General features: G+C 33.4%; 2 protein-coding genes across 4 annotated transcripts in view; both read left to right on the top strand.

The window, feature by feature from the left end:
• Positions 1-27,967, top strand: part of LOC117687011 (uncharacterized) — a 98,098-nt gene that overhangs the window by 58,691 nt on the left and 11,440 nt on the right. The window lies entirely within an intron of this gene.
• Positions 1,874-26,270, top strand: LOC117687981 (uncharacterized). 3 transcript variants are annotated; one of them, XM_066065605.1, is made up of 3 exons: positions 1,874-1,975; positions 21,070-21,288; positions 23,785-26,270. In XM_066065605.1, exons 1-3 carry the CDS (start codon positions 1,942-1,944, stop codon positions 24,471-24,473), a joined length of 942 nt encoding a protein of 313 aa, XP_065921677.1. In that variant the 5' UTR covers positions 1,874-1,941; the 3' UTR covers positions 24,474-26,270. The 3 variants fall into 3 exon arrangements, 2 of the variants coding, with proteins under 2 accessions (XP_065921677.1, XP_065921670.1); XM_066065598.1 differs by lacking the exon at positions 1,874-1,975 and adding an exon at positions 1,982-2,386 and having other exon boundaries at positions 23,785-26,268; XR_010707472.1 differs by lacking the exon at positions 1,874-1,975 and adding an exon at positions 19,481-19,557 and having other exon boundaries at positions 23,785-26,269.

The raw sequence follows: 27,967 nt of genomic DNA, 5'->3' as shown, positions 1-27,967 counted from the left end.
TGTACAAGTCTATTTTGGCTATTGAATAAAACTCACAAGCTTTCTGAAAAGGGAAATGAGGGGTAAACCGATAAAACTTTATTTTATTTTATTTAATACACATGCATATATATTTTAATTGAATTATACTGTATATCATAATAAACTAGTAATAAGAACAGAAAATAGTGTTCATATGGCAGAAATCAATAACGACTTATTAAAATATACCGGTATTATAGTATAAATCAACATAATGTTATACCAACATACATTTAAAAAGGAAAGGAAAACAATAATTTGAGTCTCGAGCAGGATTTGAACCCAAAACACTGCGTGAATGTCTTCAAAATCCAGAACGAAACCAGTGAGCCATGCGAGACTTTGAAATTGGGTATAAAGTAAGTGTTGCAGACAATATTGTCATATCTCTGGACTTTGTTTTATTATCCTCCAAAAATATTTTTAAAAAGTATATAATTCTTCATCTCTGGGTCATCTCTCCATCTTTTTTTAAAAAGCGACGTTTTTATTGTTGAAATATGTCATCTTTACAAGTTTCAAATTTGTGGAGAGAAGACCCACAGACATCAGAATCATTTAAAAACAGCTGTTAATAAGTACGATTTTGCATCAATTCCGCCGTGTTGCTATATTTAGCCCCATATTATGACAAAGCCTTTTGTATTTCCAACATTTTTCTACCCATTCTACGTCCAACAGAAACCAAATAACGGTAATAATTCGAAAAATGTGCAAAATTAATCAATGAAATTTTCACCCTTCTTGTGCGCCCAGATTCCTGCCGAATCTACATCTTAAGCGTCCACTTTCAAATTTACTTACTCGTCAAGGTTCGCGTTTACAATACTCTGGGATTCCCGGTATAGTAAACATGGCGAATGTAGAGGTTGTCTTTCCCGTTAATGTATACATATTTACTTATAGTTATTGCTTTTATATGTTCAATAAGCTGTATGTTTTTCAATTACTTTTGTCCGCAATATTCACGACGACTAACATGGCTGTATGGCATCATTGCCCTCATATATCGGCGTCATTCGGTGACTTTTTTACTCACAGTACAGGCCAACCTCCCTTTAAACAATATAAGGTAGCTATAAATAAAAACATTCCTAGCTTTCTTCATTCCTATTTAATAGCACCGTTAACTATGTTCCGATTTTCGCTTGTCAACATCTTTTCAAATTGCATTTAATGCCATGGCGTGTATATACTATCCGTTGTTTCATTCGATTAAAATGCAAATATTATTATATGCAAGGGGCCTAACTCAATTTGCTGTCTAGATAATTTTCTCACTTCTCTTGTTACAGCTTTTATATATTCAACCTTCTCTGTCGTTTAAATACCATCTTGGATTTATACCGAAACCCTGCAAACAAAAGAAACCCAGACTATACACAAGGAAAACGTGACAGACTCTAAGGTCGGTGCACAGGATAACGAGGACACCATGAGGTCTGCCCCCGCCCCCCCCCCTCCCTTCCCCCTTTAAAAAAGCGATGCTTCCTGCTTGGGATTAATTATCATTTAAATGATTATGATATGTAAGCATGCATATGAATTAGTTTCAAGCCTTGCTTAATATTTAAAATCAGAGTACTATATGAAACTGAAACAATAATGGATGTCATTTAAAAAAAAGAAAGAAATTGTTATATAAAAATTCGAAAAAAAGAAAGATCGAAAAAAGAATCATGAAAAAGTTCGCAATAAAGCACTACGTGTATGCCGATACTGAACTGCTGAATGAAGTGACGCTTTGACCGGGTGTCGATTAACTTTATGTCGATTTGACATTCAATCGTGCAAGGAACGACAACTCGGAATCGAAATCGCAAACTCTAACTTGACGGATTCGTCTTCGTTAAAAATTGTTGTAATTAACTTTGCACGTTGGGGAATTCTATAAAAAGTGTATATAGATAATGATGTTCGATGGAATTACTGCAAAGCCTTTCGATTCAGTATTGTAAGTAGACAATCATGTTTTCGGTAAGAAGTTTGCTGAGATCGGCCCAATGTTTACAACCAAACCATCCATCATTTAGACATGTGCACGTGGATTTAAGGAAAACGTTGCAGTCATCTTTAGAAAATTACACGGATTTAAAACTATTTCCTCAGCGAATTTCGAATTGTGGTTTTGGAAGAAGTTTTACCAACACATTTGTAGATTATGAAGACTATGTGGGTCCAAATGAAAATGCGCTATTTCATATGCAATTTTCTAGTGTTTTCAAAAGAGGATTTGACTGTTTGCAGCAATATCTGAAAAATGATGTTGGTCTCTTTGACAACTTTCACTTGGACGGTGTCTCTAATGATGATAGAGACCATTTCCATGCATTAACTGCTCTGAGAATTTTTCTAGAAAAGCTTGGTAAGTGAAAATTAATTGAACTCAGGATTACAACCTGTGTACTGTACTGGTAAACTACCAATTCTCGCCAAGGACCATTTCTTGCCAGCGCATTGTTATGTAATAAGACTGCTACCCCAAGAGGGGGATAAATCCTGCTCCTGGGACAGTCGGGTACGGGGGTGACTACCAATTATCCCTAATTGCTGATTAGTAGTCAGCAAAAATAAATGAAGTCAACAAAAATCAAAGTTTTAAATTAATAACAAATTTATTTTATAACAGATGAATGTAGATGATAAACTGGTACCTCCAGTTGAACAAATCAATGAAAAATAGGTATGAAAATGACAAAAATTACCATGAAAATACTACAAATTTCACTTCAGAGTTTAAATAAGAAACGTGAAAAAATACTCCTACACGTATTTATGATAATTTATATCGGGCTCGAAATTCAAATATTAATTACACTATGGCGCCTAGTCTGAATAAGATAAACTTCTGAGAGAAAAGAATTAGTTTTTATTGAACAGTGCCTTATCAAAATGTATACCGAAGTCGGTATAAAGTGCTTCGAACGGGAAGATGAGCTTACCCGGGAAGTAGGCTGCTATAAGCAGTGGACGCAAGGCGAGCAGTCCGCCGAACTACACGAAACACGCCTTTATATAGTGTGAGTACACAAAAGAAACGATCAGCCAACCATGAAATGTTACCATACACCTTATTGGATAAAATTACAGGTGATAAACCTATCAGGTAAACCCTAGTGAAATACGTTTTGAAATAAGGACCAATATGGCTGACCTGTATAAACAAAATAGCACTTGAACCGTAATGTAAGTGTAAAATAGCTTATCACAAGAATTGACGTTACTATTTAAGTATCTTATATTGAATTATCCCTAGCTTAGTTAATTGTTTATGCAATTTATGATTTTTAATAAAATAAACATATGGTATGGGATGAGTTTTATCACAGTTATGTCAATTTATTGACACGTAAAATTATACACAAAAAATGATGTAATAATGCACAGGTCCAGTACAATCTCCAGATTTAGCTATATAGCTTGAATAAGCTAAATAGCTTTATTTACCTATTCAGAGTAGCTTCATTAAGCTATTTTGTCATACATTTTTCTTAAATGTGTAATTATTTCAGTATGTATAAAAAATCGCACTTTAGTGCAGTGATAATTTTCAACTTTGAACTGTTCTGTAAACAATGCATGTAAAGATTACTCATAAGTTTGCGTCTCCTTAAGAGACTTTGCACTAAAAGTTTTGGGGCAACTGATTCATGACCACACAGTTACTTCTTGAATGAAATATAAAGGAGGTCAGTTATGGTGAACAAGATAATTGATTGGTAATAATTTATCACAATGAGAAGAAATCATACTTATCCACGCCTCATTGCACACAAAGTGGTGAACAGTTACCCAAACAATGGAAATATATTTTTTGCTTAAAAGTGTTTAAAAGCTGCAGTGTTAAAACTATCTTTAATTTGGGTCAAGTTTATAATGGTCACTGGCGCAAATATGAGTAGCAAGTTAATTGCGATTTTTCGTCCATTTCTTACAATAAATATCTTCTTAAAAAACTGCATTGAAATAGCTTTATCAAGCTATTCTGAATAGCTTTATAAAGCTATATAGCTTTTTCAAGCTATATAGCTTTTTCAAGCTATATAGCTAAATCAAGAGATTGTACTGGACCTGATGCACTGGCCAGAAATGGTACTTGGCAAGAAATGGTTGCACGCCAGTATACTGTTTTAATGTTAAAAAAATGTAGCAAAATATTGAACTTATCTGGTCAGCGATAATCTCCGTCCGTATTTATCGAAAGACATTAGGTCAATAAGCCGTATATGGAAGCTGCACGCTTATTGCACGGTACGGTACGCTTTTTTGTCCGTCTGGAGGCGGGTCTTGCATAAATTATCTTGCACGCTTTTTGCACGGTACGGTTCGCTTTGTGAACGGTACAGTTTGCTTTGTGAACGGTACGGTTCGTTTTGTGAACGGTACAGTACCCTTTGTGAACGGTACGGTTCGTTTTGTGAACGGTACGGTTCGTTTTAGAGGTGTAGTAGCACGTTTCAGGGTCTGTGGTTCTTTCGTACTTCAAATCACCATCTACCAGTTGAAGTGGGAAGATGGGAAGGTATCCCATTAAATGAAAGATTTTGTCCTCTCTGTTACAATTTCTGATTTCTGTGGGGTTCCCTAGGGTTTATAGAGGTTTTTAGAGGCGTGTCTGGGATACCAATGAGTCCCCAGTGGTATCAAGAAATTTTAATTTGAATTATTAGGCTATATCCTTGGGGTTCCATTGGGTTCTATGGGGTATCAAGTTTTATTGGGTTCCCTGGGATACCTTGTGATTTGTCTAGGATATCAAAGAGACCCAAAAAGTATCAAGAGATATAGTGTATCCTTGGAGTTCCATAGGATATCAAGAGTTATAAAATTTATATAACCAATACATGTATAAGAGTATCCCTAGAGTTCCTTGGGGTATCCCTGGGTTTTGTCTGAGATACCAAATGAATGAGTCCCTACGGGTATCAAGAATTTAAATTTGTATTATTAAGTTATCCTTTAAGTTCCTTGAGGTATCCTTGGGGTTCTGTGTTGTATCAAGAGTTATGAATCTGTATTTTTAGGGTATTCTTGGAGTTCCTTGGGATATCCCTGGGGTTCCCTGGGATTCTTAGAGGTGTATCTGGAATACCAATGAGTCCCCAGGGTTATCAATAGTTTTACATTTGTATTACGATGTATTAGGGTATCCTTGGGGTTCTATGGAGTATTAAGAGTTATGATTCTGTATTATTAGGGTATTCTTGGAGTTCCTTGGGATATCAATGGGGTTCCCTGGGATTCCTAGAGGTGTATCTGGAATACCAATGAGTCCCCAGGGTTAATAAGAGTTTTAAATTTGTATTATAAGGGTATCCTTGATGTTCTATGGAGTATCACCGTGCAAAATTCACTGTTTAATTATAACTTTATTTTGGACTTTACTTTAAAATTCAACATCTGTTTCGTAATATTTTCTCACAGTTTATTTCTTACAAAGTTACTTATTTATTTAGTGATTGACACTTTTCGGACTCTATAGACAGAGTGCCATGTCTCAAGGACTGTTAATCTCTTAAAACAACATTGTGCAATTATCAGTTTTTCATGTCTTGGACATCAAAGACTCATTGAGTTTATTTAATTATTTTATATCTGTGAACCTTTCACTCAGCTTACTTATGGCATCACCTGTCAATTTATACTCATTGTTCAGTTTCTTATAAATAATTATGTACAATTGTCAATCGACAGTCTGGAATACGGCGGCCAGCCTCGGCCACGTCCGACTCACCCAGAGTCTTGAGTCCGGAGGCCACTACTGGCCATATCCGACTTGTTTGTAAAATGTCTGTCTGTTAAAATGTTTTAATGTTGCCATCGTTGAATCTCGGCCAATAAATACGGAATCCTTCATCACTTGGTTTATTTCTCTGGAACTGTATACTGGTGGACCTTTGGGAATACGGCAAACCTACCCTTCGTTATTACCCTACGGCCCACAGCGCGCCTACACCTTATACCCTTTACGCCAACATTCCCTCACCCGGTTCGTACTGCACACGACCGATGCAGATCCAGAAAAATTCCCTAGCACCGTGCAAATCTACGCGGTCACAATTGGTGGATGAATCCTAAGGGTAACAAAGCCCGGGGCTGCTGCATATATTTTGCAGTAGTCAGATCCTGGACCTCTTCAGCCAGCGAGTTTCCCCCATTGAACATCAACTCAGTCTCAACGTAACAACGATGGACAACAAAATTTCCAGCCGCCATGAACTATGCAGACAGTTTTCTCTGTTCATCACCAGGAAACAACGGTCAACTGTAGAAACTTCAGCTGTCCTCAAACGTCCGTCACCGGTGGAAGAAAATCAAAGAACAGAGGAAGAAATGTGATATTCCATTCAAAACACGAGGACGTGTTTTCCCCGGAGCGGTGGGAAACTATCACCGTGCAAAATTCACTGTTTAATTATAACTTTATTTTGGACTTTACTTTAAAATTCAACATCTGTTTCGTAATATTTTCTCACAGTTTATTTCTTACAAAGTTACTTATTTATTTAGTGATTGACACTTTTCGGACTCTATATGTGATTTCAAAGAGACAGAGTGCCATGTCTCAAGGACTGTTAATCTCTTAAAACAACATTGTGCAATTATCAGTTTTTCATGTCTTGGACATCAAAGACTCATTGAGTTTATTTAATTATTATACCCCCGCAAACGAAGTTTAGGGGGGTATATTGGTTTCACCCTGTCCGTCTGTCCGTCTGTCCGTCTGTCTGTCCGTCCGTCTGTCCGTCTGTCCGTCTGTGTTCACGAGAGAACATTTATTGGGTTCAATTTATGTCATTGGAACACTTATTGGGTACTTTTGACTTATTGGGTATACCCAATAATCCAATTGCTTTCATTGTGTTCCAGAGACATTTACTGGGTATTGGATAACACAAACCCAATAAATGTTTGTCTGAGATTTGTCTATGAAATCTAGTCCATCTTATGGACTTTACTGTTTGTTGAAATCAAATTCTTTCGGAATGCCTTTGGTTTTATCATCAACAATGAAGAATTCAGAAGAGTTCCAAACAACTATGACATGTGATAAGATTATCCAATCAGAAAGTAGCAATGGCTACTGAAACAGATGCTAGATGAACATATCACCTGGAACTAGAGAAAACCGATTCAAGGCCTTATTGCTATCTGGATAAAAATGTAAGTTATTTTTAAGTCTTATTTATTTCTTTTCTTTTCATATCTTTAAAGATATTGACATAATCTATTTTAATCATAAACAACTACTTATATGGAAGAATTAGCCAAAGTACCCAACAAGTTTGTCAATGTTTCTTGTGTTTGTTATAAAGAAGTTTTATTGTAAAACTTTCTTTCAAGAAGATTTTTTCTATCTGCTAGTTTGTTTTTGGCATAAATTTTCATTTCCAATCGTTTTACACATTGATTTCAGTTTTAAAACTGGTCTTTTTATGTATGTAAACAAAATCATTGCACAATCCTTGTTTACATTACAAAGCCTTGTGTCACAGTGAACTCTTTATCTTGCATAAAACCTAACAACTGACAATCATTTCGATTAATCATTTTAAATGCCTTATTTGTGCATTCAAAATAGCAAAATAATTTTTTACTAAAATTGTGACCATGTCCCTTTAATACTTTATTCATAGTGATTGTTTAGTTAACTTTTTGTCTTAAAAATTGACATTGTTTCAATGATTAAATTTTTTTAGCAGTTCCAAATCAACTATAATCACTTCTTGGGGTCTAGCATAGAAACATTTCGGGAAAATTGTAAATGGTAATAGATTGAAAATACAGGTAAACATCGGTATCTTGAGCTTGAAGTGATTTCAACAAAATTTCGAGATATCCAGGGGTTCAAGATATCTGAAGTGGCTTTCTGATTAATTCCATTCTTACATGTATATTTACACGTGTTTCAGTACCTGTCTATTCCAAATTCTTCTACTATACTCATAAATGACTAATATAAACTTTGATGAACTCAACTGTTGGGATCCTTAACCCCTCATTTGCTGGGACTGTGTATACGTATATGAAATACATATCAATATTGGTACAGAAATTAGATTATTAAATCAATGTTTCGTTTCAAATATGACTTAAAATTTTTGTCACTCGACGGTTTGCGACTTGCAAGGGATGAAGCACTTACCATGTAATTACTGAAATTTATCACGTATGAAATGAAAAATACGGCTTAAAATTTACCAAATAACACATACGGTATTTATTATCTAGCTAATGCACACAGTATATTTTTGTATTTTTTGTGTTTGTAAAGCTAATGTATTTTATATTAATTTATTGCGATTTTATATTAATTTATTGCGCTCATCAGTCCTCATATCTAGTAATTATATTGAAAAGTGGAAACGTTTCACATGTATATGATAAACCATAGTCACTTCACAAGTTGTGTATTCAATATGTCCGTATACAGTGTGTTTTATTAAACACGTTTCCGATATTCATGGCTGTGTTTTATCTAAATTTTATAGATATGTATTAAGGTGGTATGGGATGGGACATCTGTAGATATTACTGTGGATTCAAGAACATTTATTTATTATAATTAGAATACTTTCACCGGTTTAGAATTTTCAAATTTTACAATATTTAAGTTACCCCAAAAAAGCTTTTGAAATAAGATGTGCCCCACACCACCTTATATGCCCAAAACACACGATTTCATTTTTGTAAGCATTTTTAACGGAAGTTGTATGATCATTGCCATAGTATGAAGTAATGGAGAACACATTGATTTGTACATTACTCTAATACAAAGTTCAACTCATCATTTGAAATTTCTCTTGGAGATTATGTATTTCAAACCATTTTGGTTTTTTTTTGTTGCATTGTATTGAATGAAAACTGAATGCATTAGTTTAATATATGATTTCAAGGGACGTCATAATAAAATAAAAATGGATTAGTTCAAATTTTCCAGTCAATTCAAATTTTCATTTCTGTTATATTCTTGCGTAAATAATTGATATAATGTCATTTCATGATACTTTCTACCACAGTTTACATGGAAATATAATAAATACACACGCAAAGTCATTTTATTTGACACGGCACATAGAAATTCAAATATATCATTTATATAAAATTTAATGACATTCAGGTCTTTAGTATTTCAGGTCTTTAGTATGTCCCGCAATTTGAAAAGAATGAAGAACTCCGAAATTTTCCGAGTAGATTATAGTCTCGATAAAAACGCGCCGAATACGACAATCTACAAAGTATGACCTACTTTTCATTTACGAGTAAAACAAAAAATATGTGATATTTTCTAAAAGGCATAAAACATATCTCTACATTCAAATTTACTTTTAATTCATAAAAATAAGCATAGTATTAATTCTACTAAAAAAGAACTATCCCGCAGAAACGCAGTAACAATATTTAAATGTGTATCAAATAACGGACCGCCTTCCGGCGGCCCGTAATGACATCAACCTCCCCGCCGTAATGTAATGTTTCATTGATTTTCATTGGTTAATCATAAAGTGTTGACCAATGAGATTTAGGCTTTTGTAGTGTGCCATCTTTTCTTCGGAACATATCGGTGGTCTTTATAAAAAATCTGAAACATTTCTTTGTTGTTGTAGAATTACATCATGATGATGATGATCAGAGCTATACTGACATCTGGACAAAGAGCAAAAATGGAGCCCTGAATTCACAGTTTAAAGGTATGTTCAACATGCACTTGTATAATTATGTATGTATATAATTATATTATCTTGTACCTGTCAAACAATTTAAGTTTTTTTTTTTATTCTGTAGAAAATAGAGTTGAGCCTTGGATAATATAAATAATAATGTTCTAAACATACCTAAATACATTTTTAAAAAAAAGACTTTTATTGTAAGCTGTTAACTTATTATATTGCATTATTTCTATTGGAGACAAAGACAAATTTTTTAATTCATTGTGAAGTGTCAGCTGCATGGACACAATGATAAAAGAATGCTAGCAGTCATATGAAACACACACACATAAATATAAATTCTAATTTGTAGATTGAAAGTTTTTGTGAACAGAATTTAGGTTAGCAGCATAGAAAAATCACTGCATGCAGACCTTTCAACTCTGGAAAAGAAACCTTGGGCACCCAAGACCTTGTTGAGGCCAGGTGCAAGGTATGTGCATTAAATATGTATGGGTTCCTATGTGTAAAAATTATCATAAGAGAAAACTGCTATTTGTAAACTGAAAGGTTCAGAAAGGTTTCTGGCAAAGCTATGTCATTCAGTCAAGTTTTTGTTAACTTTCAGAAGGGCAAAGGTTTATCCTAGGCCTAAAAAAAAATTGTTTGTGTCCGCTTTCCCGACCGACCCTTGCTTTTACCCGCCGACTCAAAACTTTTTTAAAGGATTTTTGATGGAAAAACGTTTATTGTCGTTTTTATCCGATTTGGAAAAAAATTACTCAAAATTTTGGTCACAAAAATGCTTGAAGCAGTTACTCTTCTCAAATCAGTGTAACTCAAACGTTTTGTTTCAAAATGGCTATATGTTTCCATGTGTTATAGATTTTACTAATGCTCTCATCGTTGTCAGAGGAAGTATCTGATATATAATATCATGTTTTTGTTTTCTTAAGACCAGCTTAAAAGTCAGGAATGATATTAAAGTATTTCTCATTTTATACCATTCAGCAGTCTCAGTATCTAACCGGCATGTATAAATATTGCAATATTATAGAAAAAAAAATATTTGAAAATAATAAAAAAAAAATTCCGACCGACCGACCCTGTACTTTTTTTCAGCATGAAAGCGGAAACAAACAATTTTTTTTTGATAGGCCCTATGAATTTGATTTATGATATATATTATTAGGGTTTGAAAGAAGGAACCTGTAAAAACTATATATTCAGTATCTGACATGCAGATAATTACTGGGAAACTTTATATTGATCATACATATTTCACAGACTTAGTAGGTATTTTTTATTCTGTTAGATTTTAAGCTCTTAACTGACTCTTTTCCATAGGATATGTTTTTATATAAATGTTACCATGGTTATCATATAGAAGAGTAAGAGAAACCTCCTTATTAGCAAGTTCCTTTTCCTTATGACATATCGTTAATGGGTTAAGTAAATGTGGTGCATTTCTTCTGAAACTAGGGTTAAATAAAGTTCAGCAAATATTACAATATATGTTTTTTAAGAACATCAAATGCTAATGAACTAGATGTTGTTTAATTAAATTTTGACTGGACAGTTTCTTCAGATGTAATCCGTGTGTATCAATGCTGCAAAATCCATGATTATGTATTGATTTTTTCCCAATTTGGAATCATGGTTCTGTATGGTGTCTGGAATGAATATGTATAAGCTTAGAGTTGTAAATAGCCACAATGACTGTTTCATATTGGGTATATACCTCTGACTATTTTTAGAATCGTTAGGACAAGAAAGTAGTGCCTTTAAGGAGGTTGGCACCTAAAATAATAGTAATGTCAATCATCCGAAAACCACTTCGATATAAAGATGGGAACCTAAAATGTTCATTTATTTTATTTGTGATCCATGTCACATGCCATTTTTTTTTTAAATATAAGGCCCCAAACAGAAATGATTATTTTCCTGAAATTTTTGCTAAAATTTGACATGGAAATTGATAATTTGAAGAAATCAAACAAATATTTATAGTTTGAACTATTATTTAGCTATGATTTTAATACAGTATGAAGTTGAACACATGTAGTGACTATAAAAGTAAAATCTAAGTCAAAGTTTAAAAATTCTTGCTTTACTGGTGGCTTCAAAGTCCAGTACATAATAAACACAACAACAGATGTTACAAAATTTATAAAAAAGTAATCAAATTATAATGCAAATAAAAAAATTATAGTAAATTGTCATCTTTCCAAAACTTTGCATAGAAATAGACATACATTTAATGTCTCATTTAAAAGTAAAACAAGTAGGGGTCACATCTCAAAAATTTGAGATAAAGCATGAAAGAAATAAGCTAATTTTAGGCCAAAATTGGAGTTAATTTTTTCTTAACTTCTATGAAATATAAGCTAAATATGCCAAAATATACCGATAGAAATATCAAAATATTGTTTAAATATGTTTTTAGAACATTTTGAATATATCGTAATACACAAAATATCTATAAGTTTGGTCTGCGCTGAAAATTAGGAAGCTAAAGTAACAGTACTCTAAAACTAGTGAGTTATGAAAATTCCATGTTATTCCAAATTATGGAAATGTTCATTTAGTTCTTGAAAACCTTCCACCACAAAATATAGTCCCTTACTAAACTCTGTAAAAATGTAATTTTGGTAAAACAATTTTATTCAATAAAGTTTATTATGCATTGTAAAATATGAATATACCACTAGAATTAATATGTGATGCAGAATTTTCAGACTAGAGGTGACCCAAAATGGCTACCCAAAACCTAAGGAGCGAACCTTTTTAAGCAAAATAGTTGCTAAATTGCAGAGTGTATATACATTTATTGGGACATTTAAAATCAGAATGCTTGACACATGTTAGAAAAAAGGATTTGCAATTTTAGAAGCAAGTGTCATAATTGAATTATCATTTGAAGAAAAGAATTGAAATTGTTTGACGTACACCCTTTCCAAAACTGTCAAATTTAATACTTTTACTTTCATTTTCAGAGTTTTTCAGTACAGACTTCACACCATAAGATTTTAACAAGAAAGAGGCAATTTGATGAGCTTTCATTCAAGAGGTCCCTCGTTGCTGAACGAAAAATAGGGCCGGAGCTATGAACCGGAACGTTTACATTACCGCCTAAGGAAAATGCATCAGTGGACCGGAACGTTTACATTACCGCCTATGGAAAATGCATCAGTGGACTATACACAGGCGTTTCATGTGGATACGAAGGTAGCGAGCATTGCAGGAAAAATACACGGCTAGTGTTAGAAAGCGTTTAATGGGGTTTACCATCAGAAACATCTGGTAATTGAAGTGGTGAAATGACGGGCGGCTGCCAAAAGGGTGCCCCTTTGGCTGTACAACTCATACATTTTTCAAGATATAAAGGTTTTTTGTTTTGCAGATCAATTGTATATATAATCGAGATATGCATTATTGCTAGGATTTTAACTTTTGTAAATTTTTGCAAAAAGTACCCACTTTTGAACTCGTCATTTGCTTATAAGGTACATCTTTTGTGCAAATAACTCCTCCCAACAGTTTTGAAGATAGGGATATCTTAATTTTGCAGATTAATTGTACAATCTCAACCCCCATAAACTTGAAATGATGACCAAATATCTTAAAAACAAATGGGATCTCCACCCCTAAACAATAAATATTCTTGTTCATTGTGTAGGTCATTACCTTAAGTTAGAGGGTGGTTATGAAGATAAACATTTACAATTTTCTTCAATACAGAATGTTGATACAGGAAAAACATTCAATATTTTCATATTATATATTATATATAGCAACAAGAGTAAAATGGTCAAACAAAAGGAAAAGGAAGTAAGGGAATATTTTTCAGACTGTTGCACATCAAATACACTCCCATGAATGAAAATGTGCCCAAGACTTACAGAATGTAACTAAAAGTGCGGAAGAATATTGTGGAAAAGGATATGGGAGACCATAAAGAAAATATATTGAATGACCTTAAAAGAGTTAAAAAGTAATAAATTTGCTAAGATTTGCACTTTTGATTGAGTTATGTCTTAGTGTACAGGAATTGTTAATAATATATGTGTGTGCTCATAGAAAAGAACATCATGCATATGCATTGTAATACCAGTAAATATCGTATTGAAATTGTTGATCATGTTAAGATTTTCAAAGTTTATGATGAGTTACAGTGTGTCTAATTCCACACATACAAAATTCTCTGTCACTGTTTTAAGGGAAAAAAAACCAAATTGTACCAGTATGACCATTTTTTGAATATTTTTGGATGTGTATTTTTTATGAGTCAGCCAATGACTGTTGAATATTTAAACTTTCTCTGCATTTTTGTATGCAAGCTGAATATTATGCCAGTTTAAAGGTCTATGGAATGGTCTGTTTGATCTTCTTAACTATACATGTAAGATGTCTGACAATCTTTCTGTAAGATTTGATAAATTCGTGTACATGCATATGCATTTGTATATATTTCATATTTGATGATAATTGTTGAAATTGTTGATAAAGTTGAGATTTTCAAAGTTTATGATAGTTATACATGTAAATTGATCGATTTTGAGTTTATGATCATAAATTGTTGTTTAAAGTTCCTTTAAGTTGTTGTTCTTCACTTTCCTTAATAATGATGCTCAATTTTCGTTGAATTTATGGGTGCCTCTTATCCACAAATTAACTTCGTCCATGGATAAATAATTAAGGGTTATAAATAACGTCCCCGCAAACTTGTAAAATTTAAGCAATCCACGAATTTTAATGATTTCACAGTATAGTTGATGCATTTAAAGATAAAGTTATCAAAAACTTGAGTGTGTTAAAACTTTTAAATCAAAGTACTGAAGTAATGACGGGAGTTAATTTTATTGATTGTTGTTTATCTTAAAATCAACGATGTGTAATTTTGTATGGTAAGTATAATATGTAGTTCCATAGCTGTATTCAAATAATTTCGCACATTTTTCAATTATGAATTATCGGGCTTTTCCGAGCTATAGACGGAAAACCCCACGTGAATCATGTTGTGTAATATTTAAGAATAGATTTAACGCCATCAAACTCTACCATGCATTATGTATCAGTAATTGAAATATATCTTCAAAATTGCATCCCAGCAATATTGAACTTTGGCGAAGGAATACATACGACTACAAAAAATATCTAAATTGTTTGTACCATTTAAAATCTGACTATTTTCAAGGTATTTATAAATAGGTTTCTGTGAAAAACAATAGTTCGGAATACATTACAACAAAATTATTAATTATTTCCAAGTACTAAGTCTTGTCAGCAGTGATGATGTGTGCATAGGTCCGAACACTGTTTCAATTTCCGTTTGCCATAGTAACTGCATAGGAGAGTTGATTAAAATCAACTCACAAAAACTACTCGAAGGAAAAGCATACATGACTGCAAGTATAAATACCGCATAAAGGGATTTTTTTTACGTGTCACAAATTTGCGAAAATGGGAGAGATATGTAATATTTTTAATTTGCGTCAGTCATTTCCTGCATTTTGAAAAGTTTCTAAAAGAAAAGAATATGGGATATTATTTCTGTGAGTTTAGAAAATTAAAATATAAAAGTGGTCGCGAAAATTACCTGTAGATCATTGCAAAAATTACCGTACATGCGGTATTGCATACATGTTGCAAAGACAGCACTTTAATTAACTCAGATGTTTCCCTGAATTACTTTGTTGGTTAAAATTGCACATTTCTGTATTACCCAGTAAGCCACAGACTTTTCCATGCTTTATTGGGTAGATGTTATAAGGAATAAACCCAAAAAAGCATGGACAAGTCTCTGACTTAATGGGTAATGGATACTAGTATAGGTATTTACCCCCCAAAACAGTGACAGTGTTTTACTTACTGTTTACTTATTGGGTTATTATAAGAACAATACCCAGGAAAGCATGGGGAAGTGTAAGACTTATAAGGTATAACCAACCAATAATGGACACTTCTGTGACTTATAGGGTATTACCCAACAAATCATGGGCAAGTCTGTGACTTATAGGGTATTACCCAACGAAACATGGACAAGTCTGTGACTTATAGGGTATTACCCAACAAAACATGGACAAGTCTGTGACTTATAGGGTATTACCCAACAAAACTTAGACAAGTCTGTGACTAATAGGGTATTACCCAACAAAACATGGACAAGTCTGTGACTTATAGGGTACTACCCAACAAAACATGCACAGGTCTGTGACTTATAGGGTATTACCCAACAAAACTTGGACAAGTCTGTGACTTATAGGGTATTACCCAATGAAACATGGACAATGATCAATGCTTACTTGGGTAATACCCTATAGGTCACTTTATATGGTAATCCCCATATCTATGACCTAGTAGCCCCCCCCCCCCCCTTTCTTTAATGTTCCTAATCAAATAAATTCCTATACTAGATTAAAACAAAGTAGGTCACAGGCCTGTTCGTTCTAATAGGAGTATTACTTTGTTGGGGTACTGTAATAATAGACTTTAAAAAATTACTATTTTATGCTTTGTAAATTATTAAAAAAAATTCATGAATTAAATTAAAAATATTTATTTTAATAATTTTATATCAAAAATGCATGGTAATACCTAGAATTATGTACCCAAGAAGTTGATGGACATATTTTGATACCCAATACATCTGCAAAGAAATTTAACCCAATAAATGTATTCTCGTGTGAAACCATATCATGTACCCAATAATGATACCCAATAAAGTTTTGGACACTAAGTACCCAATATATGTCTAAATGTGTGTCCGTCTGTCCGTCTGTCTGTAGACGCAACTTTGTCCCCCCTATAGAATTTTTTATTACTGCATGGAACAGTTTGAAAATTTGTACATATGTTGAACACCATCTGAAGATGTGCACCTGCAATTTTTTTTAAGATCAGACAAGATTTAATGATTTTATGACAGTTTTCATTTTCCTTATTCTATATATTGTACACTAATGTTGAAAAGTAAGGGAGGTAATCCTTACAGATTTTATTAATTAATTAATAGAAAACACTCTAAAATATATTTATATATATACATCCAGATGGAGTTTTTTGTCTTTATGTCTTAATTAATAATTTTTTTTTATTTTTTATAAGTATTCTATCAACTGACAATGCAAAGTTTTTGTTTGTCAATGATAAATTCTTAGGAGCTAATAAGAACATCAAAGACAAGTGTGGCTGAATTCATTTGTCCCAAGGGAGCCATTATCTGAGCCATGGTTCAGATGGAGCATGTGTTTAGGGGAAATTGATAATCTGTAAAATGGGTGATGGTTTTGGGGCTATTTTAAAACTGTTTCATGTAAACCAAAAGGTCTATCATTATAAGGAAATAAATAATATAATTATTAATAAAGAAGTTAAACTATTTTTAGAGGTTGTTTAAATTTATTTGTCAAGTAAATTGATGAAGTGACCCTATTGGGCATTAATTTAAATGAAATTCAAAATTACTGATATGATTGTAGTGTTTTGGCAATTTTAAAATTGTTTGTAATATTAAATTTTCTTTTTTTACATATTTTTACATAGTATGGTAATTATGGTAATGTTTTGGGAGTTTATTAAATTTAACAAGTTCATCAAAGAAAATCATAGTCCTATGGGATCAATTTTCTGATATGGAGTTCCATTGTGCCATAGGAGAAAGTGAGGAAAATTTGAAACAACTAATTGCATATGTCAAGACTCTTATTAGAAAGATATTGAAAGTTTTATCAACAGAAGAGCATTGCTTGGCTACCGGTATTTTTATTCACTGCAAAGGGAGGGGTTATTGTCATTTTGTTGGTTTTTCTTTAAATCAATTAAATTAAAAAAATATATCATCAACTACATACATTTGTAAATGTATTACTGTTATAGATATGTATTTACAGTGAAATTCTGACAATTTTGATTTTAATTTTTCTTTGTTAACTAATTTTTTTTTTTTTTTTACAATTCTAGAAAAAAAAATTTGTGTGTGTTCCAAACCTTTATTATTCAATTCAATTATTTGTCCCATTTGAAATTAGCCTAGCGGGGGTATTAGTCCCATTAGGACAGTTCTAGTTTTATATCTGTGAACCTTTCACTCAGCTTACTTATTGCATCACCTGTCAATTTATACTCATTGTTCAGTTTCTTATAAATAATTATGTACAATTGTCAATCGACAGTCTGGAATACGGCGGCCAGCCTCGGCCACGTCCGACTCACCCAGAGTCTTGAGTCCGGAGGCCACTACTGGCCATATCCGACTTGTTTGTAAAATGTCTGTCTGTTAAAATGTTTTAATGTTGCCATCGTTGAATCTCGGCCAATAAATACGGAATCCTTCATCACTTGGTTTATTTCTCTGGAACTGTATACTGGTGGACCTTTGGGAATACGGCAAACCTACCCTTCGTTATTACCCTACGGCCCACAGCGCGCCTACACCTTATACCCTTTACGCCAACATTCCCTCACCCGGTTCGTACTGCACACGACCGATGCAGATCCAGAAAAATTCCCTAGCACCGTGCAAATCTACGCGGTCACAGGAGTATCAAGAGTTATGATTCTGTATTATTAGGGTATTCTTGGAGTTCCTTGGGATATCCCTGGGGTTCTTAGAGGTGTGTCTGGAATACCAGTGAGTCCCCAGGGGTACCAAGAGATTAACATTTGTATTATTAGGGTATCCTTGAGGTTCCTTGGGGTTCTATGGTGTATCAGGAGTTATAAATCTGTATTATTAGGTTATCTTTGGGGTTTTTTGGAGTATAATTGGGGTACCAAGGGTAAGGGGTGACCCTTGCACTCTAATGAGACCCCCTTGGGTATCAATAGTTATTCATTTCTGTCATTGGGGTATCCTTAGGGTATCCTTGGGGTTCCTTGGGGTTAAAAGACGTGCCGGACTATAGTTACTCCTGCCAGGTGTGTTGATCATCGAGGGCAATGATCATTTAAAGGGGGGGGGGAGAGGAATCCGATAGTGATGGTCAGACTGGGTTGAAAACTGGCTCCCGACACATGTAGCTCAAAGCATATTTTCAGTAACTTAATAAGAAGAGGGGATGGGTGGGGGTCCAGACCCAGGAATTTAATAGAAGTTTAAATTTACATTGTGGGAGGATGAAGGTCCAGAAATTCCAGATCCAGACATTGCATTTTTTTTAAGCATTCCTATTTATTCATGGTCTGATAAAATCATTCATATCATACAAAATTATACACTTCTAGACTACTAGGCATCCAGGAGATGGCAATCTTTGAAATCCAGCATGAGTTTTGTTCATATTTTTGGGGGGGTGGGAGGGGGCAGTGAATTTGGGGCATTTTAAAAGTTGGTATGTGCCCCTATCACTCTGCTATATAATTTTACCATAATTAAAAAAAATAAAATCTTAACATTGATATTTATTAATTAATAAAATTTTAATGTCAATATTATTCAATAGATGTAGATTCAATGAAACAATGTGGAAGTGAAGAAGCACTGCTATAGTTAAAGATATTTTTGCCCCATATTTCGACGATATTTAATTTATAAGTAAAAAATAAACCTACCTGTGAGAGCTAGAATGCAATTAAAATCGATGAAAGGGAAAATTCCCAAGATATCTTCATTGACACATATTCGTTTTTCTCTTGAAAAAATTCACAGTTCTAAACGGATACAGATTTCATACAGGGGAATGTTTACATCTTTTCTCTATTCAGAAGTATTTCAAAATACCTCGCACAATTTTTCAACGTTATCATCAGGGTACGTTCATCAAAAATCCCTGTAGACTTTTAATTTTTAGCCCTGTATTGAAACCTGACAAGCTAGAGGGGGCGTTTCAGAGGGTAAATCTTTGGATTTTTTATACTCTTGAATGAACACCATTTGAACCCAGAGGTATTTATAAATATAGAACAATTAAAGAAAATGTTTGGCATAAATATCTTGGGATAGACTACTGTATGGATTTTTTTGAAAACAGAGAATACTGATCGACATGATGAAAATTGGACACAAAGAATAGAAAACGCAAATTTTTTGATATCACAGCATACAATTAAAATATGAAATATATGTGAAAACAATGTATAGTTTTATGCAGATTGTCAATTCATATTACAAAACATAATGAAGTAGTGTTTTTGCTTAAATCAGCAAGAGTTATCTTTCTTTGCCTAAAAATACTGAATCAGTACATGATACTTTCAGGGTTGTCTCTAAAAATTGAAGTAGAAGGAGAAAATGAAAAAATAGCAGGGGGTTTGGGGTCTTTCTTACTGCTACATAGTGTTTGAAATGCAATAATAGCGGGGTAATTACAGCAGATTTTAGGGATGTCAAGCTAGTCTTGACCAGACTAAAATGATTTTATTATTATATATGTATTTTTTTTTCCATATCTGCTCTCTAATGATAGAAAACCCTTAAATATTCAATTTTACACATTTTAAATATGTTTTTGATTTCCAATGATGCAAATTACATGTAAGCCTACAGTTTGCAATTGTCTCAGTCATTTTTTTCTCCAATAACAATTTAATACAATACATTTACTCCTGTGAACTATGTAGCTACATGTAGAAAGAAATTGAAATTTTCCATCCAAAGATTCTAAACTTTATAACATTAAAAATGTGTTGTTCTTGTACTCTGCTAGTACAATGAAATTCAAAGAAGATATATTATTTAAATATAACTTCTTTGAATTTCAATGTATTTTGGAAAAAAAACTCAATCCATGTAAGGGGAGGGCAGAGCTGCTACCTCATTGTTCAATCTTGAAATGTGTTTAGTTTTTCTGTAATTTTAAAAGTTTTCTATAATTGTTTCCACTCTGACAAAAGTGGGAGATGAGTTCATTCAAAAGTAATTTTTCTGTATGCGAGTTTAAATTTCACTTTCCAAAACAAATTGGGGCCAAGCACCGCCCCCTTGATGCTACATGCCTGTAACGATAGCGAGTTAAGAGAAACAAAGGGAGATTATTTTGTACAGAAGTTATCTCTCTTATCAGAGGGTCATTCAACCTTAAGAAAGGCCTATAAATTAGAACGTACAATTAAGTTACAGAGGATAACTCCCTTTAACCATGTAAAATAACAACTGTGTTTTAAAAATATGTATTTGCCATATTATAACAGTCCTGACCCACGTACTAAGATGTGTTGTGTGAGTCTGATTATAATTCTTTTGACAAACTTTTGCAAGATAGGTGACAGTAAAAAATGATTATGAAAAAAACTTTTTTTAAATTAGTTGTGCCTCTGGAAAATGTTTTCAGTTCCTTCAAACTTCGTTATTTTTTATTTTAACTGCCCCAACAGTTAAATTTACTATGACCTCTATCTTCAGTCATCAGATATTTCGTGATCACTGTTTTTCTTATAAATGTATCCTGTTTACTTCCAGCATTCCATGAAAGTAGCTTAAAAAGCTCACAGAGAAATGCATTTGATGGTAAAAAGGACGGAGAAATAGCAGCACTGTTGAGCAACCATCTGTTGTCATGCTTAGTGTATGGGAATAAATATCTCATCAGCAATACCTACCAAAAGCAACCATCACAATGTCCATGTCTAAATCCAATCCAGTGTATGGAACATATTCCATATGGAGAGACAGGTTTAGGTGAGTTAAGTTTGTAACGTTTGAATAATATTATGTGAAATAACCTTAAGATAAAAGGTACATGGGTGATCTCAAAACATTTAAACCATTTCCAATTAATGAAGCTCATAGGGGCCAGAGCATGTATCCAGTTTCTGTGCAGCATAGCAGGTGAGGGTCATCGACCCAGAGTGCCATCTCCTTGAATGGGACAACAGTCCATCATTAGTCAATTTCCAGCAGGAGATTTAAGAGGGTTCAATGGTTGTGGCCATTTGTAGACTATTTCAATCTCCTTACAAAGAAGAGTTCTGTATAAAGATATAGGAAAATGATTAAATTTTGAAACTCAAATACTGGGAATTTTCCTTTAAGGTGTCTCACTACACCAAGAAATATTTTCTCAAGTCAGCAGATTACTTAAATGATCATTATAGATGTCATTATAATGGATAAGAAGTATTTAAAGCTGCTTGGTCCGATTTTTTTGTTATTACAGTATCAAAATTTTTTCTATACAAATCATCTTGGAAAGTTATGGACTTTCTCCTATTTACACCAGCAGAATCAGTCTCCTTTCAAAGTTAGAAATATTCAAAGTAAATAAAAATAATTTCTCTTTGGGCAAACGAAAAAACAAACCAAAATGCATCACGGGAATGTTTAGAAAAGGAAACGGCTTGGTTTCGTCCCCCGAATGATTAGGCTTATTCAACCCGCATGCTATGCATCAATTGTAAAGAAAGCAGACTTCAGAAATATAAGCGAACAAAACGTACACATGTTTATTTGTAATTTGTCTGATCATTTCGACCTTTTTTTAAAGCGATGTCAAAGCCGTAATACAATCATACCCGTCTCGTCGTCAGGGGTGAAATTTAACATGAGGCGAAATAACGCGGTACCTTTTAAGTCGTTTGTTTTGTTAGGAAATTTTGTAAGAATTTTTTTCATTGAAATTTGGCATAATTGACTGGAAAAACTACTGCAATGTCTATTATTATACATATGCTAAGCATAGCCATCGTTTAAAAGCGTGCATAAAATTGATATAAAATCGGACCTGAAGCAGCTTTAAGTCAAATTGCAATTTTGGATGAAAAATTACATTTACAAAAATTTAATTCAGTTAACATTCAACAAAAGCTCCAGGCGGATTCAAACTCATGATCTGCGGTTATGAAACCCAATATTTTCCCCACTGACCTACAACGATATACAACCAAAATGAACGATATTTTATAAACAGTTTAACAAAACATTTAAATCGCCATTTTGTGACGTAGTGTCTTAAAAAGTATAGGTGTAGGTGTAGTGAGGTATTAATTACAAAATGTTATTTTATGTTCAAAAAATGTCATATTTATTGTCAACTGAAAGTTTAAGGCAGATCTGATGGTTAATTTGTTGACTACGCAGCTTCCTTAATGCTGGATGGACTGAAACAATTCAGAGAATGTATCATGTACAGTAAAACACGCTTATAACGAAGTCCCAGGGACGGGTGATTTTACTGCGTTATAAGCATATTTCGTTATATCCGTCAAGTTTACAACATTTAATATAGTCACAGGGAATGAAAATTACTTCGCTGTAAGCGTCAATTCATTATAAGCATGTTCGTTATAACCGTGTTTTACTGTATATGGACACAACATACAATGTTCATCAAGTGTCCTCAAAGGATTTGAACCAGCAACCATTTGGTTACTGGCCAAAATGCCAATGACTATTAAGGCAGATTAAATGATTTCAAATTGTCTATGGTTGCTTAAATGTCACTGAAGATTGATTGATCGATTGATTGATTTCTGTTTTCTGTCCTGTCAATCTGCTACTGGGTACCATAAGCTTCTTTTTAATTCCTACTTTTTAATACATTTTGATAGCAAGACACCCCCTGTCTTTTATGAAAAAAACATCTCTTTTTCATTGTTAGAAGTTTTCAATTAGTTTTTTTTGTTTTGTTTTTTTTTTTCAACTTCTCAAATGATGCATTGGACATAAGGTAAGTTGACAGTCCTATGAGTTATAATAAGATTCAGTCATGAACAACTAGCTGGTTTCTATGTTCATTTTACTGATCACAGCCTCCAAATTCCTTACATGAAATTCTGTAAGATTTGTTGAACCATTTTGTTCAGCCACTAGGACTTTCTAGTATGGCATCTATTATGTCTCACAGCCCCCTTCCCACCCCTTTAATCACTTTTTTTCTTGAGTTTATGATCTTGATAAATGCATGTACTAAGCTGTACAAACAATATTCATAATGAAATGCATGTAAACATAGGAAACATAAATATTTTTTTTTTGAGGCTTTTAGCTACAGTTTGCCTAGTTCAGTATTTCAATGCACCAATATCATTACCCTAAAAGTGTGTTTCCTTTCTATATAAGGCATTAACTGAATGGTCTGGAAAGGTGTCATTAAGTTACCATTCAGTAACATGAAAGTCACATTTCAGTTGACAGAGTGGCAAAGTTTATCCTGTGGATCTTTTTATTCAATTGTAGGACATGAGGAGCTATGGTATGGACACCCAGGCATAGTTTTGATCCCAGAGGACCCACCAGACTACATACCCATTATGGTTTACGAAGAATTCCTATATGATGATGATGATGGTGGTGTTGGTCAAGAGAGAAACATTAGGGAAAACAAAGAAAACTCAACAGAAAAGTGTGACTTTGAATCTGAAGACATGCATTTTGACAAGTGTGCTGAACAGATCTTTAACCAAGCCATTACCTTTGCATTTCATCGAGGGAATGCTATGAATGATAGTTGTATTCAACCTGTGTCAACTTTAATTCCATCTTTGGTACTGACTCCCTCTAAGTATTACATAGTGATGTACGATTACATGAATGACATTTTGCTTAGCAGTAGTCACCAGTGTTGTTCATGGTGGGATGACAGCGATATGAAGTTTAATATGTCAGCTGTTCTTCAGATGTGGATGGTGCTTAATTATGTAGACTTTGTTCCTGGTTTTAGCCAAAAAGCAGATCATGTTTTAGCTGGTAGTGGTAATTTTCACAACATATTAAAAAGCAAGCATTTGTTTCAAAAGACTAAAAATATTTCTCGCAAACTAATATTCAATTCTCCTCAGAAATGTAGAAAACTCATCAATAAGGGAGTAAGTGTTGATATAGATGAGGAAGTACAATGTATAAAGTTTCCTAGTATAACTACTTGACACTTTTAAGGCATACATTTGTATATTATACATGTATAATGTTCACTTGTGTGCACAAATTTAAAACTTTAAGATAGAAAATACTGGCATTGTTTTTTATGTTTTCTGTTTTCAGCTCACCTATTTCAAAAGCATTATCATGTTTTATTGTTTTCATGAATTCTATCTGTGCCAGCTTCAGCCAAACTTAGCACAAAGAATTCAGAGAAATACTGCTGGCTTCTCAAGCTTATAAAGCTATAAATAATATGTTGATAATAAAACAATACCCATACTATCTTTTTGCAATTGTACACCAGAGCGTTTTGACATCATACATAGAAAATTAAAAATAATGATAAATGGTAGATGTTGGTTTGTGTACGCTATGACCTGATGTGTCATAAAAAGGACTCCAGTGGTGTAACATGAAATAACACTCCAAGCAACAAGTTGTGAGGTGGTGGGGAGGGGGCATAATGATTTTGACCTGTCCATCAGTCACTTTGTCCGTTCATCTGCCAGAGAACATCATCAAACTGTTGTAAAAAATATGAAATGTGAAAAATAAGCATACTTCTAAAAAAAAAAAATTTATATTTCCATTATGTTTGGGAAAATTTTGGCCGTTTTTGACTGGGTAAGCTCACCTGAGCCGGAGTCCGTTGTTTGCCATCGTCATTGTCGTAAACTATTAACATTTTTATCTTCTTCTCCAGAACTACTGGGCGGATTTCAACCAAACTTAGGACAAAGCATTACTGCCTGAAGGGGATTTAGATATGTTCATATGAATGACCACATTCTTTTAAAGGGGAGATATTTTAGAATTATTGAAAATTTGTTGTTATTTTTTCAAAAACCTTATTGTCAAAAACCATTTAGCCAGAAAAGCTTAAATTTGTGCGAAAGCATCTTTATGTAGTGTATATTCAAGCTTGCTCAAATCATGGTCCCCGAGGGGTAAGATGGGGCCAAAATGGGGGATGAAGTTTTATATAGGAATATATAGAGAAAATCTTAAAAATCTTCTTTAAAACCGTTTTACCATGAAAAGCTTATTTTTTTTTTGGAAGCATCCCCAAATAGTGTAGTTTCATATTTGTTCAAATCCAAATCATGGTCCCCAGGGGTAGGGTGAGGCCACAACTGAGGGATGAAGTATTTCATTGGAATATATAGAGATAAGTTTAAAAAATCTTCTTCCTTAAAACCAATTGACCAGAAAATGTCAAACTTTTGTAGAGGCATCCTTATGTTGACTTGTAGATTCAAGTGTATTCGAATCATAATCCCAGGCGTAGGGTGGAGTCACGACGGGGTGTTGTCAAATTTATGCAGCTAAGAAGGTAAAAAATCTTTTAAATTTTAGAATGTTGTGCATGTTGTTCCATGCTGACTGGAAAAGCACTCAGGCATATAAGCTGAAACTTGTGTAGATTAAAGTTTGATCAAGCCACGGTTCCCTGGAGAAAAGTTGGACCACAAAGGGGGAGTTTTAAAATCACTACTAATGCATAGGTACAGAGAAAAATGTTCTCACTAATACACTAAAACAACAAAGGGGATTGGTGCTTACATGTACCATAAAAGTATGTTGCTAAAAGATGACAGATTTTAACTATCTACTGTACTTATTTGTCAACAGATTTTGAATTTGAAATACTGCATTGCTGATTTGATCAGCTTTTGTTCCTCAGGTGAGCGATGTGGCTTATGGGCCTCTTGTTTGAAATTTGGCCATGCATTTTGGACAAATTTACACCTTAAGTTCAGACGACACTTTCCTCAATTTTATATAATTTTTCCATGAACTTGTTATTGATTTATCACTCTTGCAAAAAATTACGGTACTAGACCAGGCGTTTATGCAAGATACTAGAATATGCAGTTTCCTATATAATCTTCTTAAAAATACACTTGAATCGCTGATGTAAACATTTTTAAAAAGAAATAATTATTTTTCGAGGAACGTGTCGTCTGACCTAAAGTAAATGACTTAAATTATTACAACCCCCGTGCAAACTCATTCTCTCTCATACATTAATTTAGTTTCTTATTATTTATAGCTAATGTATTTTTTTATTGCATAATTAGATCAACCTTTTTAGATATCATTGTCAGACATCCGTTGAATATTACATGTAATCTAAATCAAATTCGAAACTTTGGTAGTAACTGTGTTGTGTGACAAACTGATTAATTTAAGGAGTTTATCTTTCAAATTGGGACTGTTTTATGTTACATTTTGTTTTTAGCTCACCTGAGCTGAACGCTCAAGTGAGCTTTTCTGATCACCTTTTGTCCGTCGTCCGTCTTTTGAACTTCTTCTCTAAAACTGCTTATCCAATTTCAACTTAATTTGGCACAAAGTATCCTTATGGGAGGGCGAATATAAATTGCAGAAATAAAAGTCTTGAGAAAACCTTGAAACTGTAGAAAAAGGGGGCTGCATTTTCAAAAATCTTCTTCTCAAGAACTACTGATTCCAATTCAACGTAGTTTAGCATAAATTATCCTTATGGGAAGGAAAATATAAATTGCAAAAATTAAGGGCTTCTTCTGTTTTAAATCTGAGTTATTACGAAAATAATAATAAAGGAAGGGCGTGTTTCAATCGGGTTCGGCATCTGGTAAAATGGGTAGGCAAGACTTCGCCTGGGCAAAACAAAAGATTGGCAGTTATTAATCTGCCAATCTCATTAAAATTTCAGGATATTTGATGGACCAGTATATTTGTATTTGCTGTAAATATTGCTGCAAAATAATGCGTATTTGGAATTGACGATTGCCGATCTGCCCCAGCTTTAATTTTGCCACGGCCCGGGTTTGCATACCCATTTTACCAAGACTCGTATTCCATACTTCTAAAACGAGGTTCTTTGTTTAAAGCAGCCATGACATTATACGAAAAAGGGTCGATCTGACTATGATGAATTTGTTTGTTGTGCAACAGTTCGCATATGAATGGAAATTTTTGAAACATGCAAAATATATTGGTGCCGATTTTATGTAGTAAAGTGAGGCGAAATATTTTTAAATGCGTTGACAGTTTTCACACATGACGTTGGTGTTAGCTTGTTCTGATTTTCGTTTCGTTTTTATTATTTATGCTTTGTAACCTGGGAACTATATATCGTCTGTATTTCGTGATTTTTACGTATCAAATCAAATAGAAACTTCGGTAAATCAAACAGTTAACTGTTTACCTGCGCAAATTAAGCAAAATCTGATGTAACAAAAAGGTTCTGAAATACAATTCATTCTATCGGTAATTCGGCATTATCTTTTGCGTAAAGGTAGATTAATACAATAGGTTTTGTTGAGATGCTCGGCATTTTCTCGAGTTTATTCAGTTTAATTAAATAGAGTTTGATATCGCTGACGGAAATATGTAGGTATATACATGTGTATATATGATTCATTTCGAAAAAATAAATTGTGTTCTTTATTTGTTATAGTGCATGTTTCTTGTGTTTAATTGTTTACAATTTCTATTTACTAACCATATTTGA

This window comes from Magallana gigas, chromosome 1, assembly GCF_963853765.1.
Source record: "Magallana gigas chromosome 1, xbMagGiga1.1, whole genome shotgun sequence".
In the NCBI taxonomy this organism is placed as follows: domain Eukaryota; kingdom Metazoa; phylum Mollusca; class Bivalvia; order Ostreida; family Ostreidae; genus Magallana; species Magallana gigas.
The sequence above is the reverse complement of the archived record's forward strand: the minus strand, read 5'-3'. Positions and strand labels throughout refer to the sequence as shown.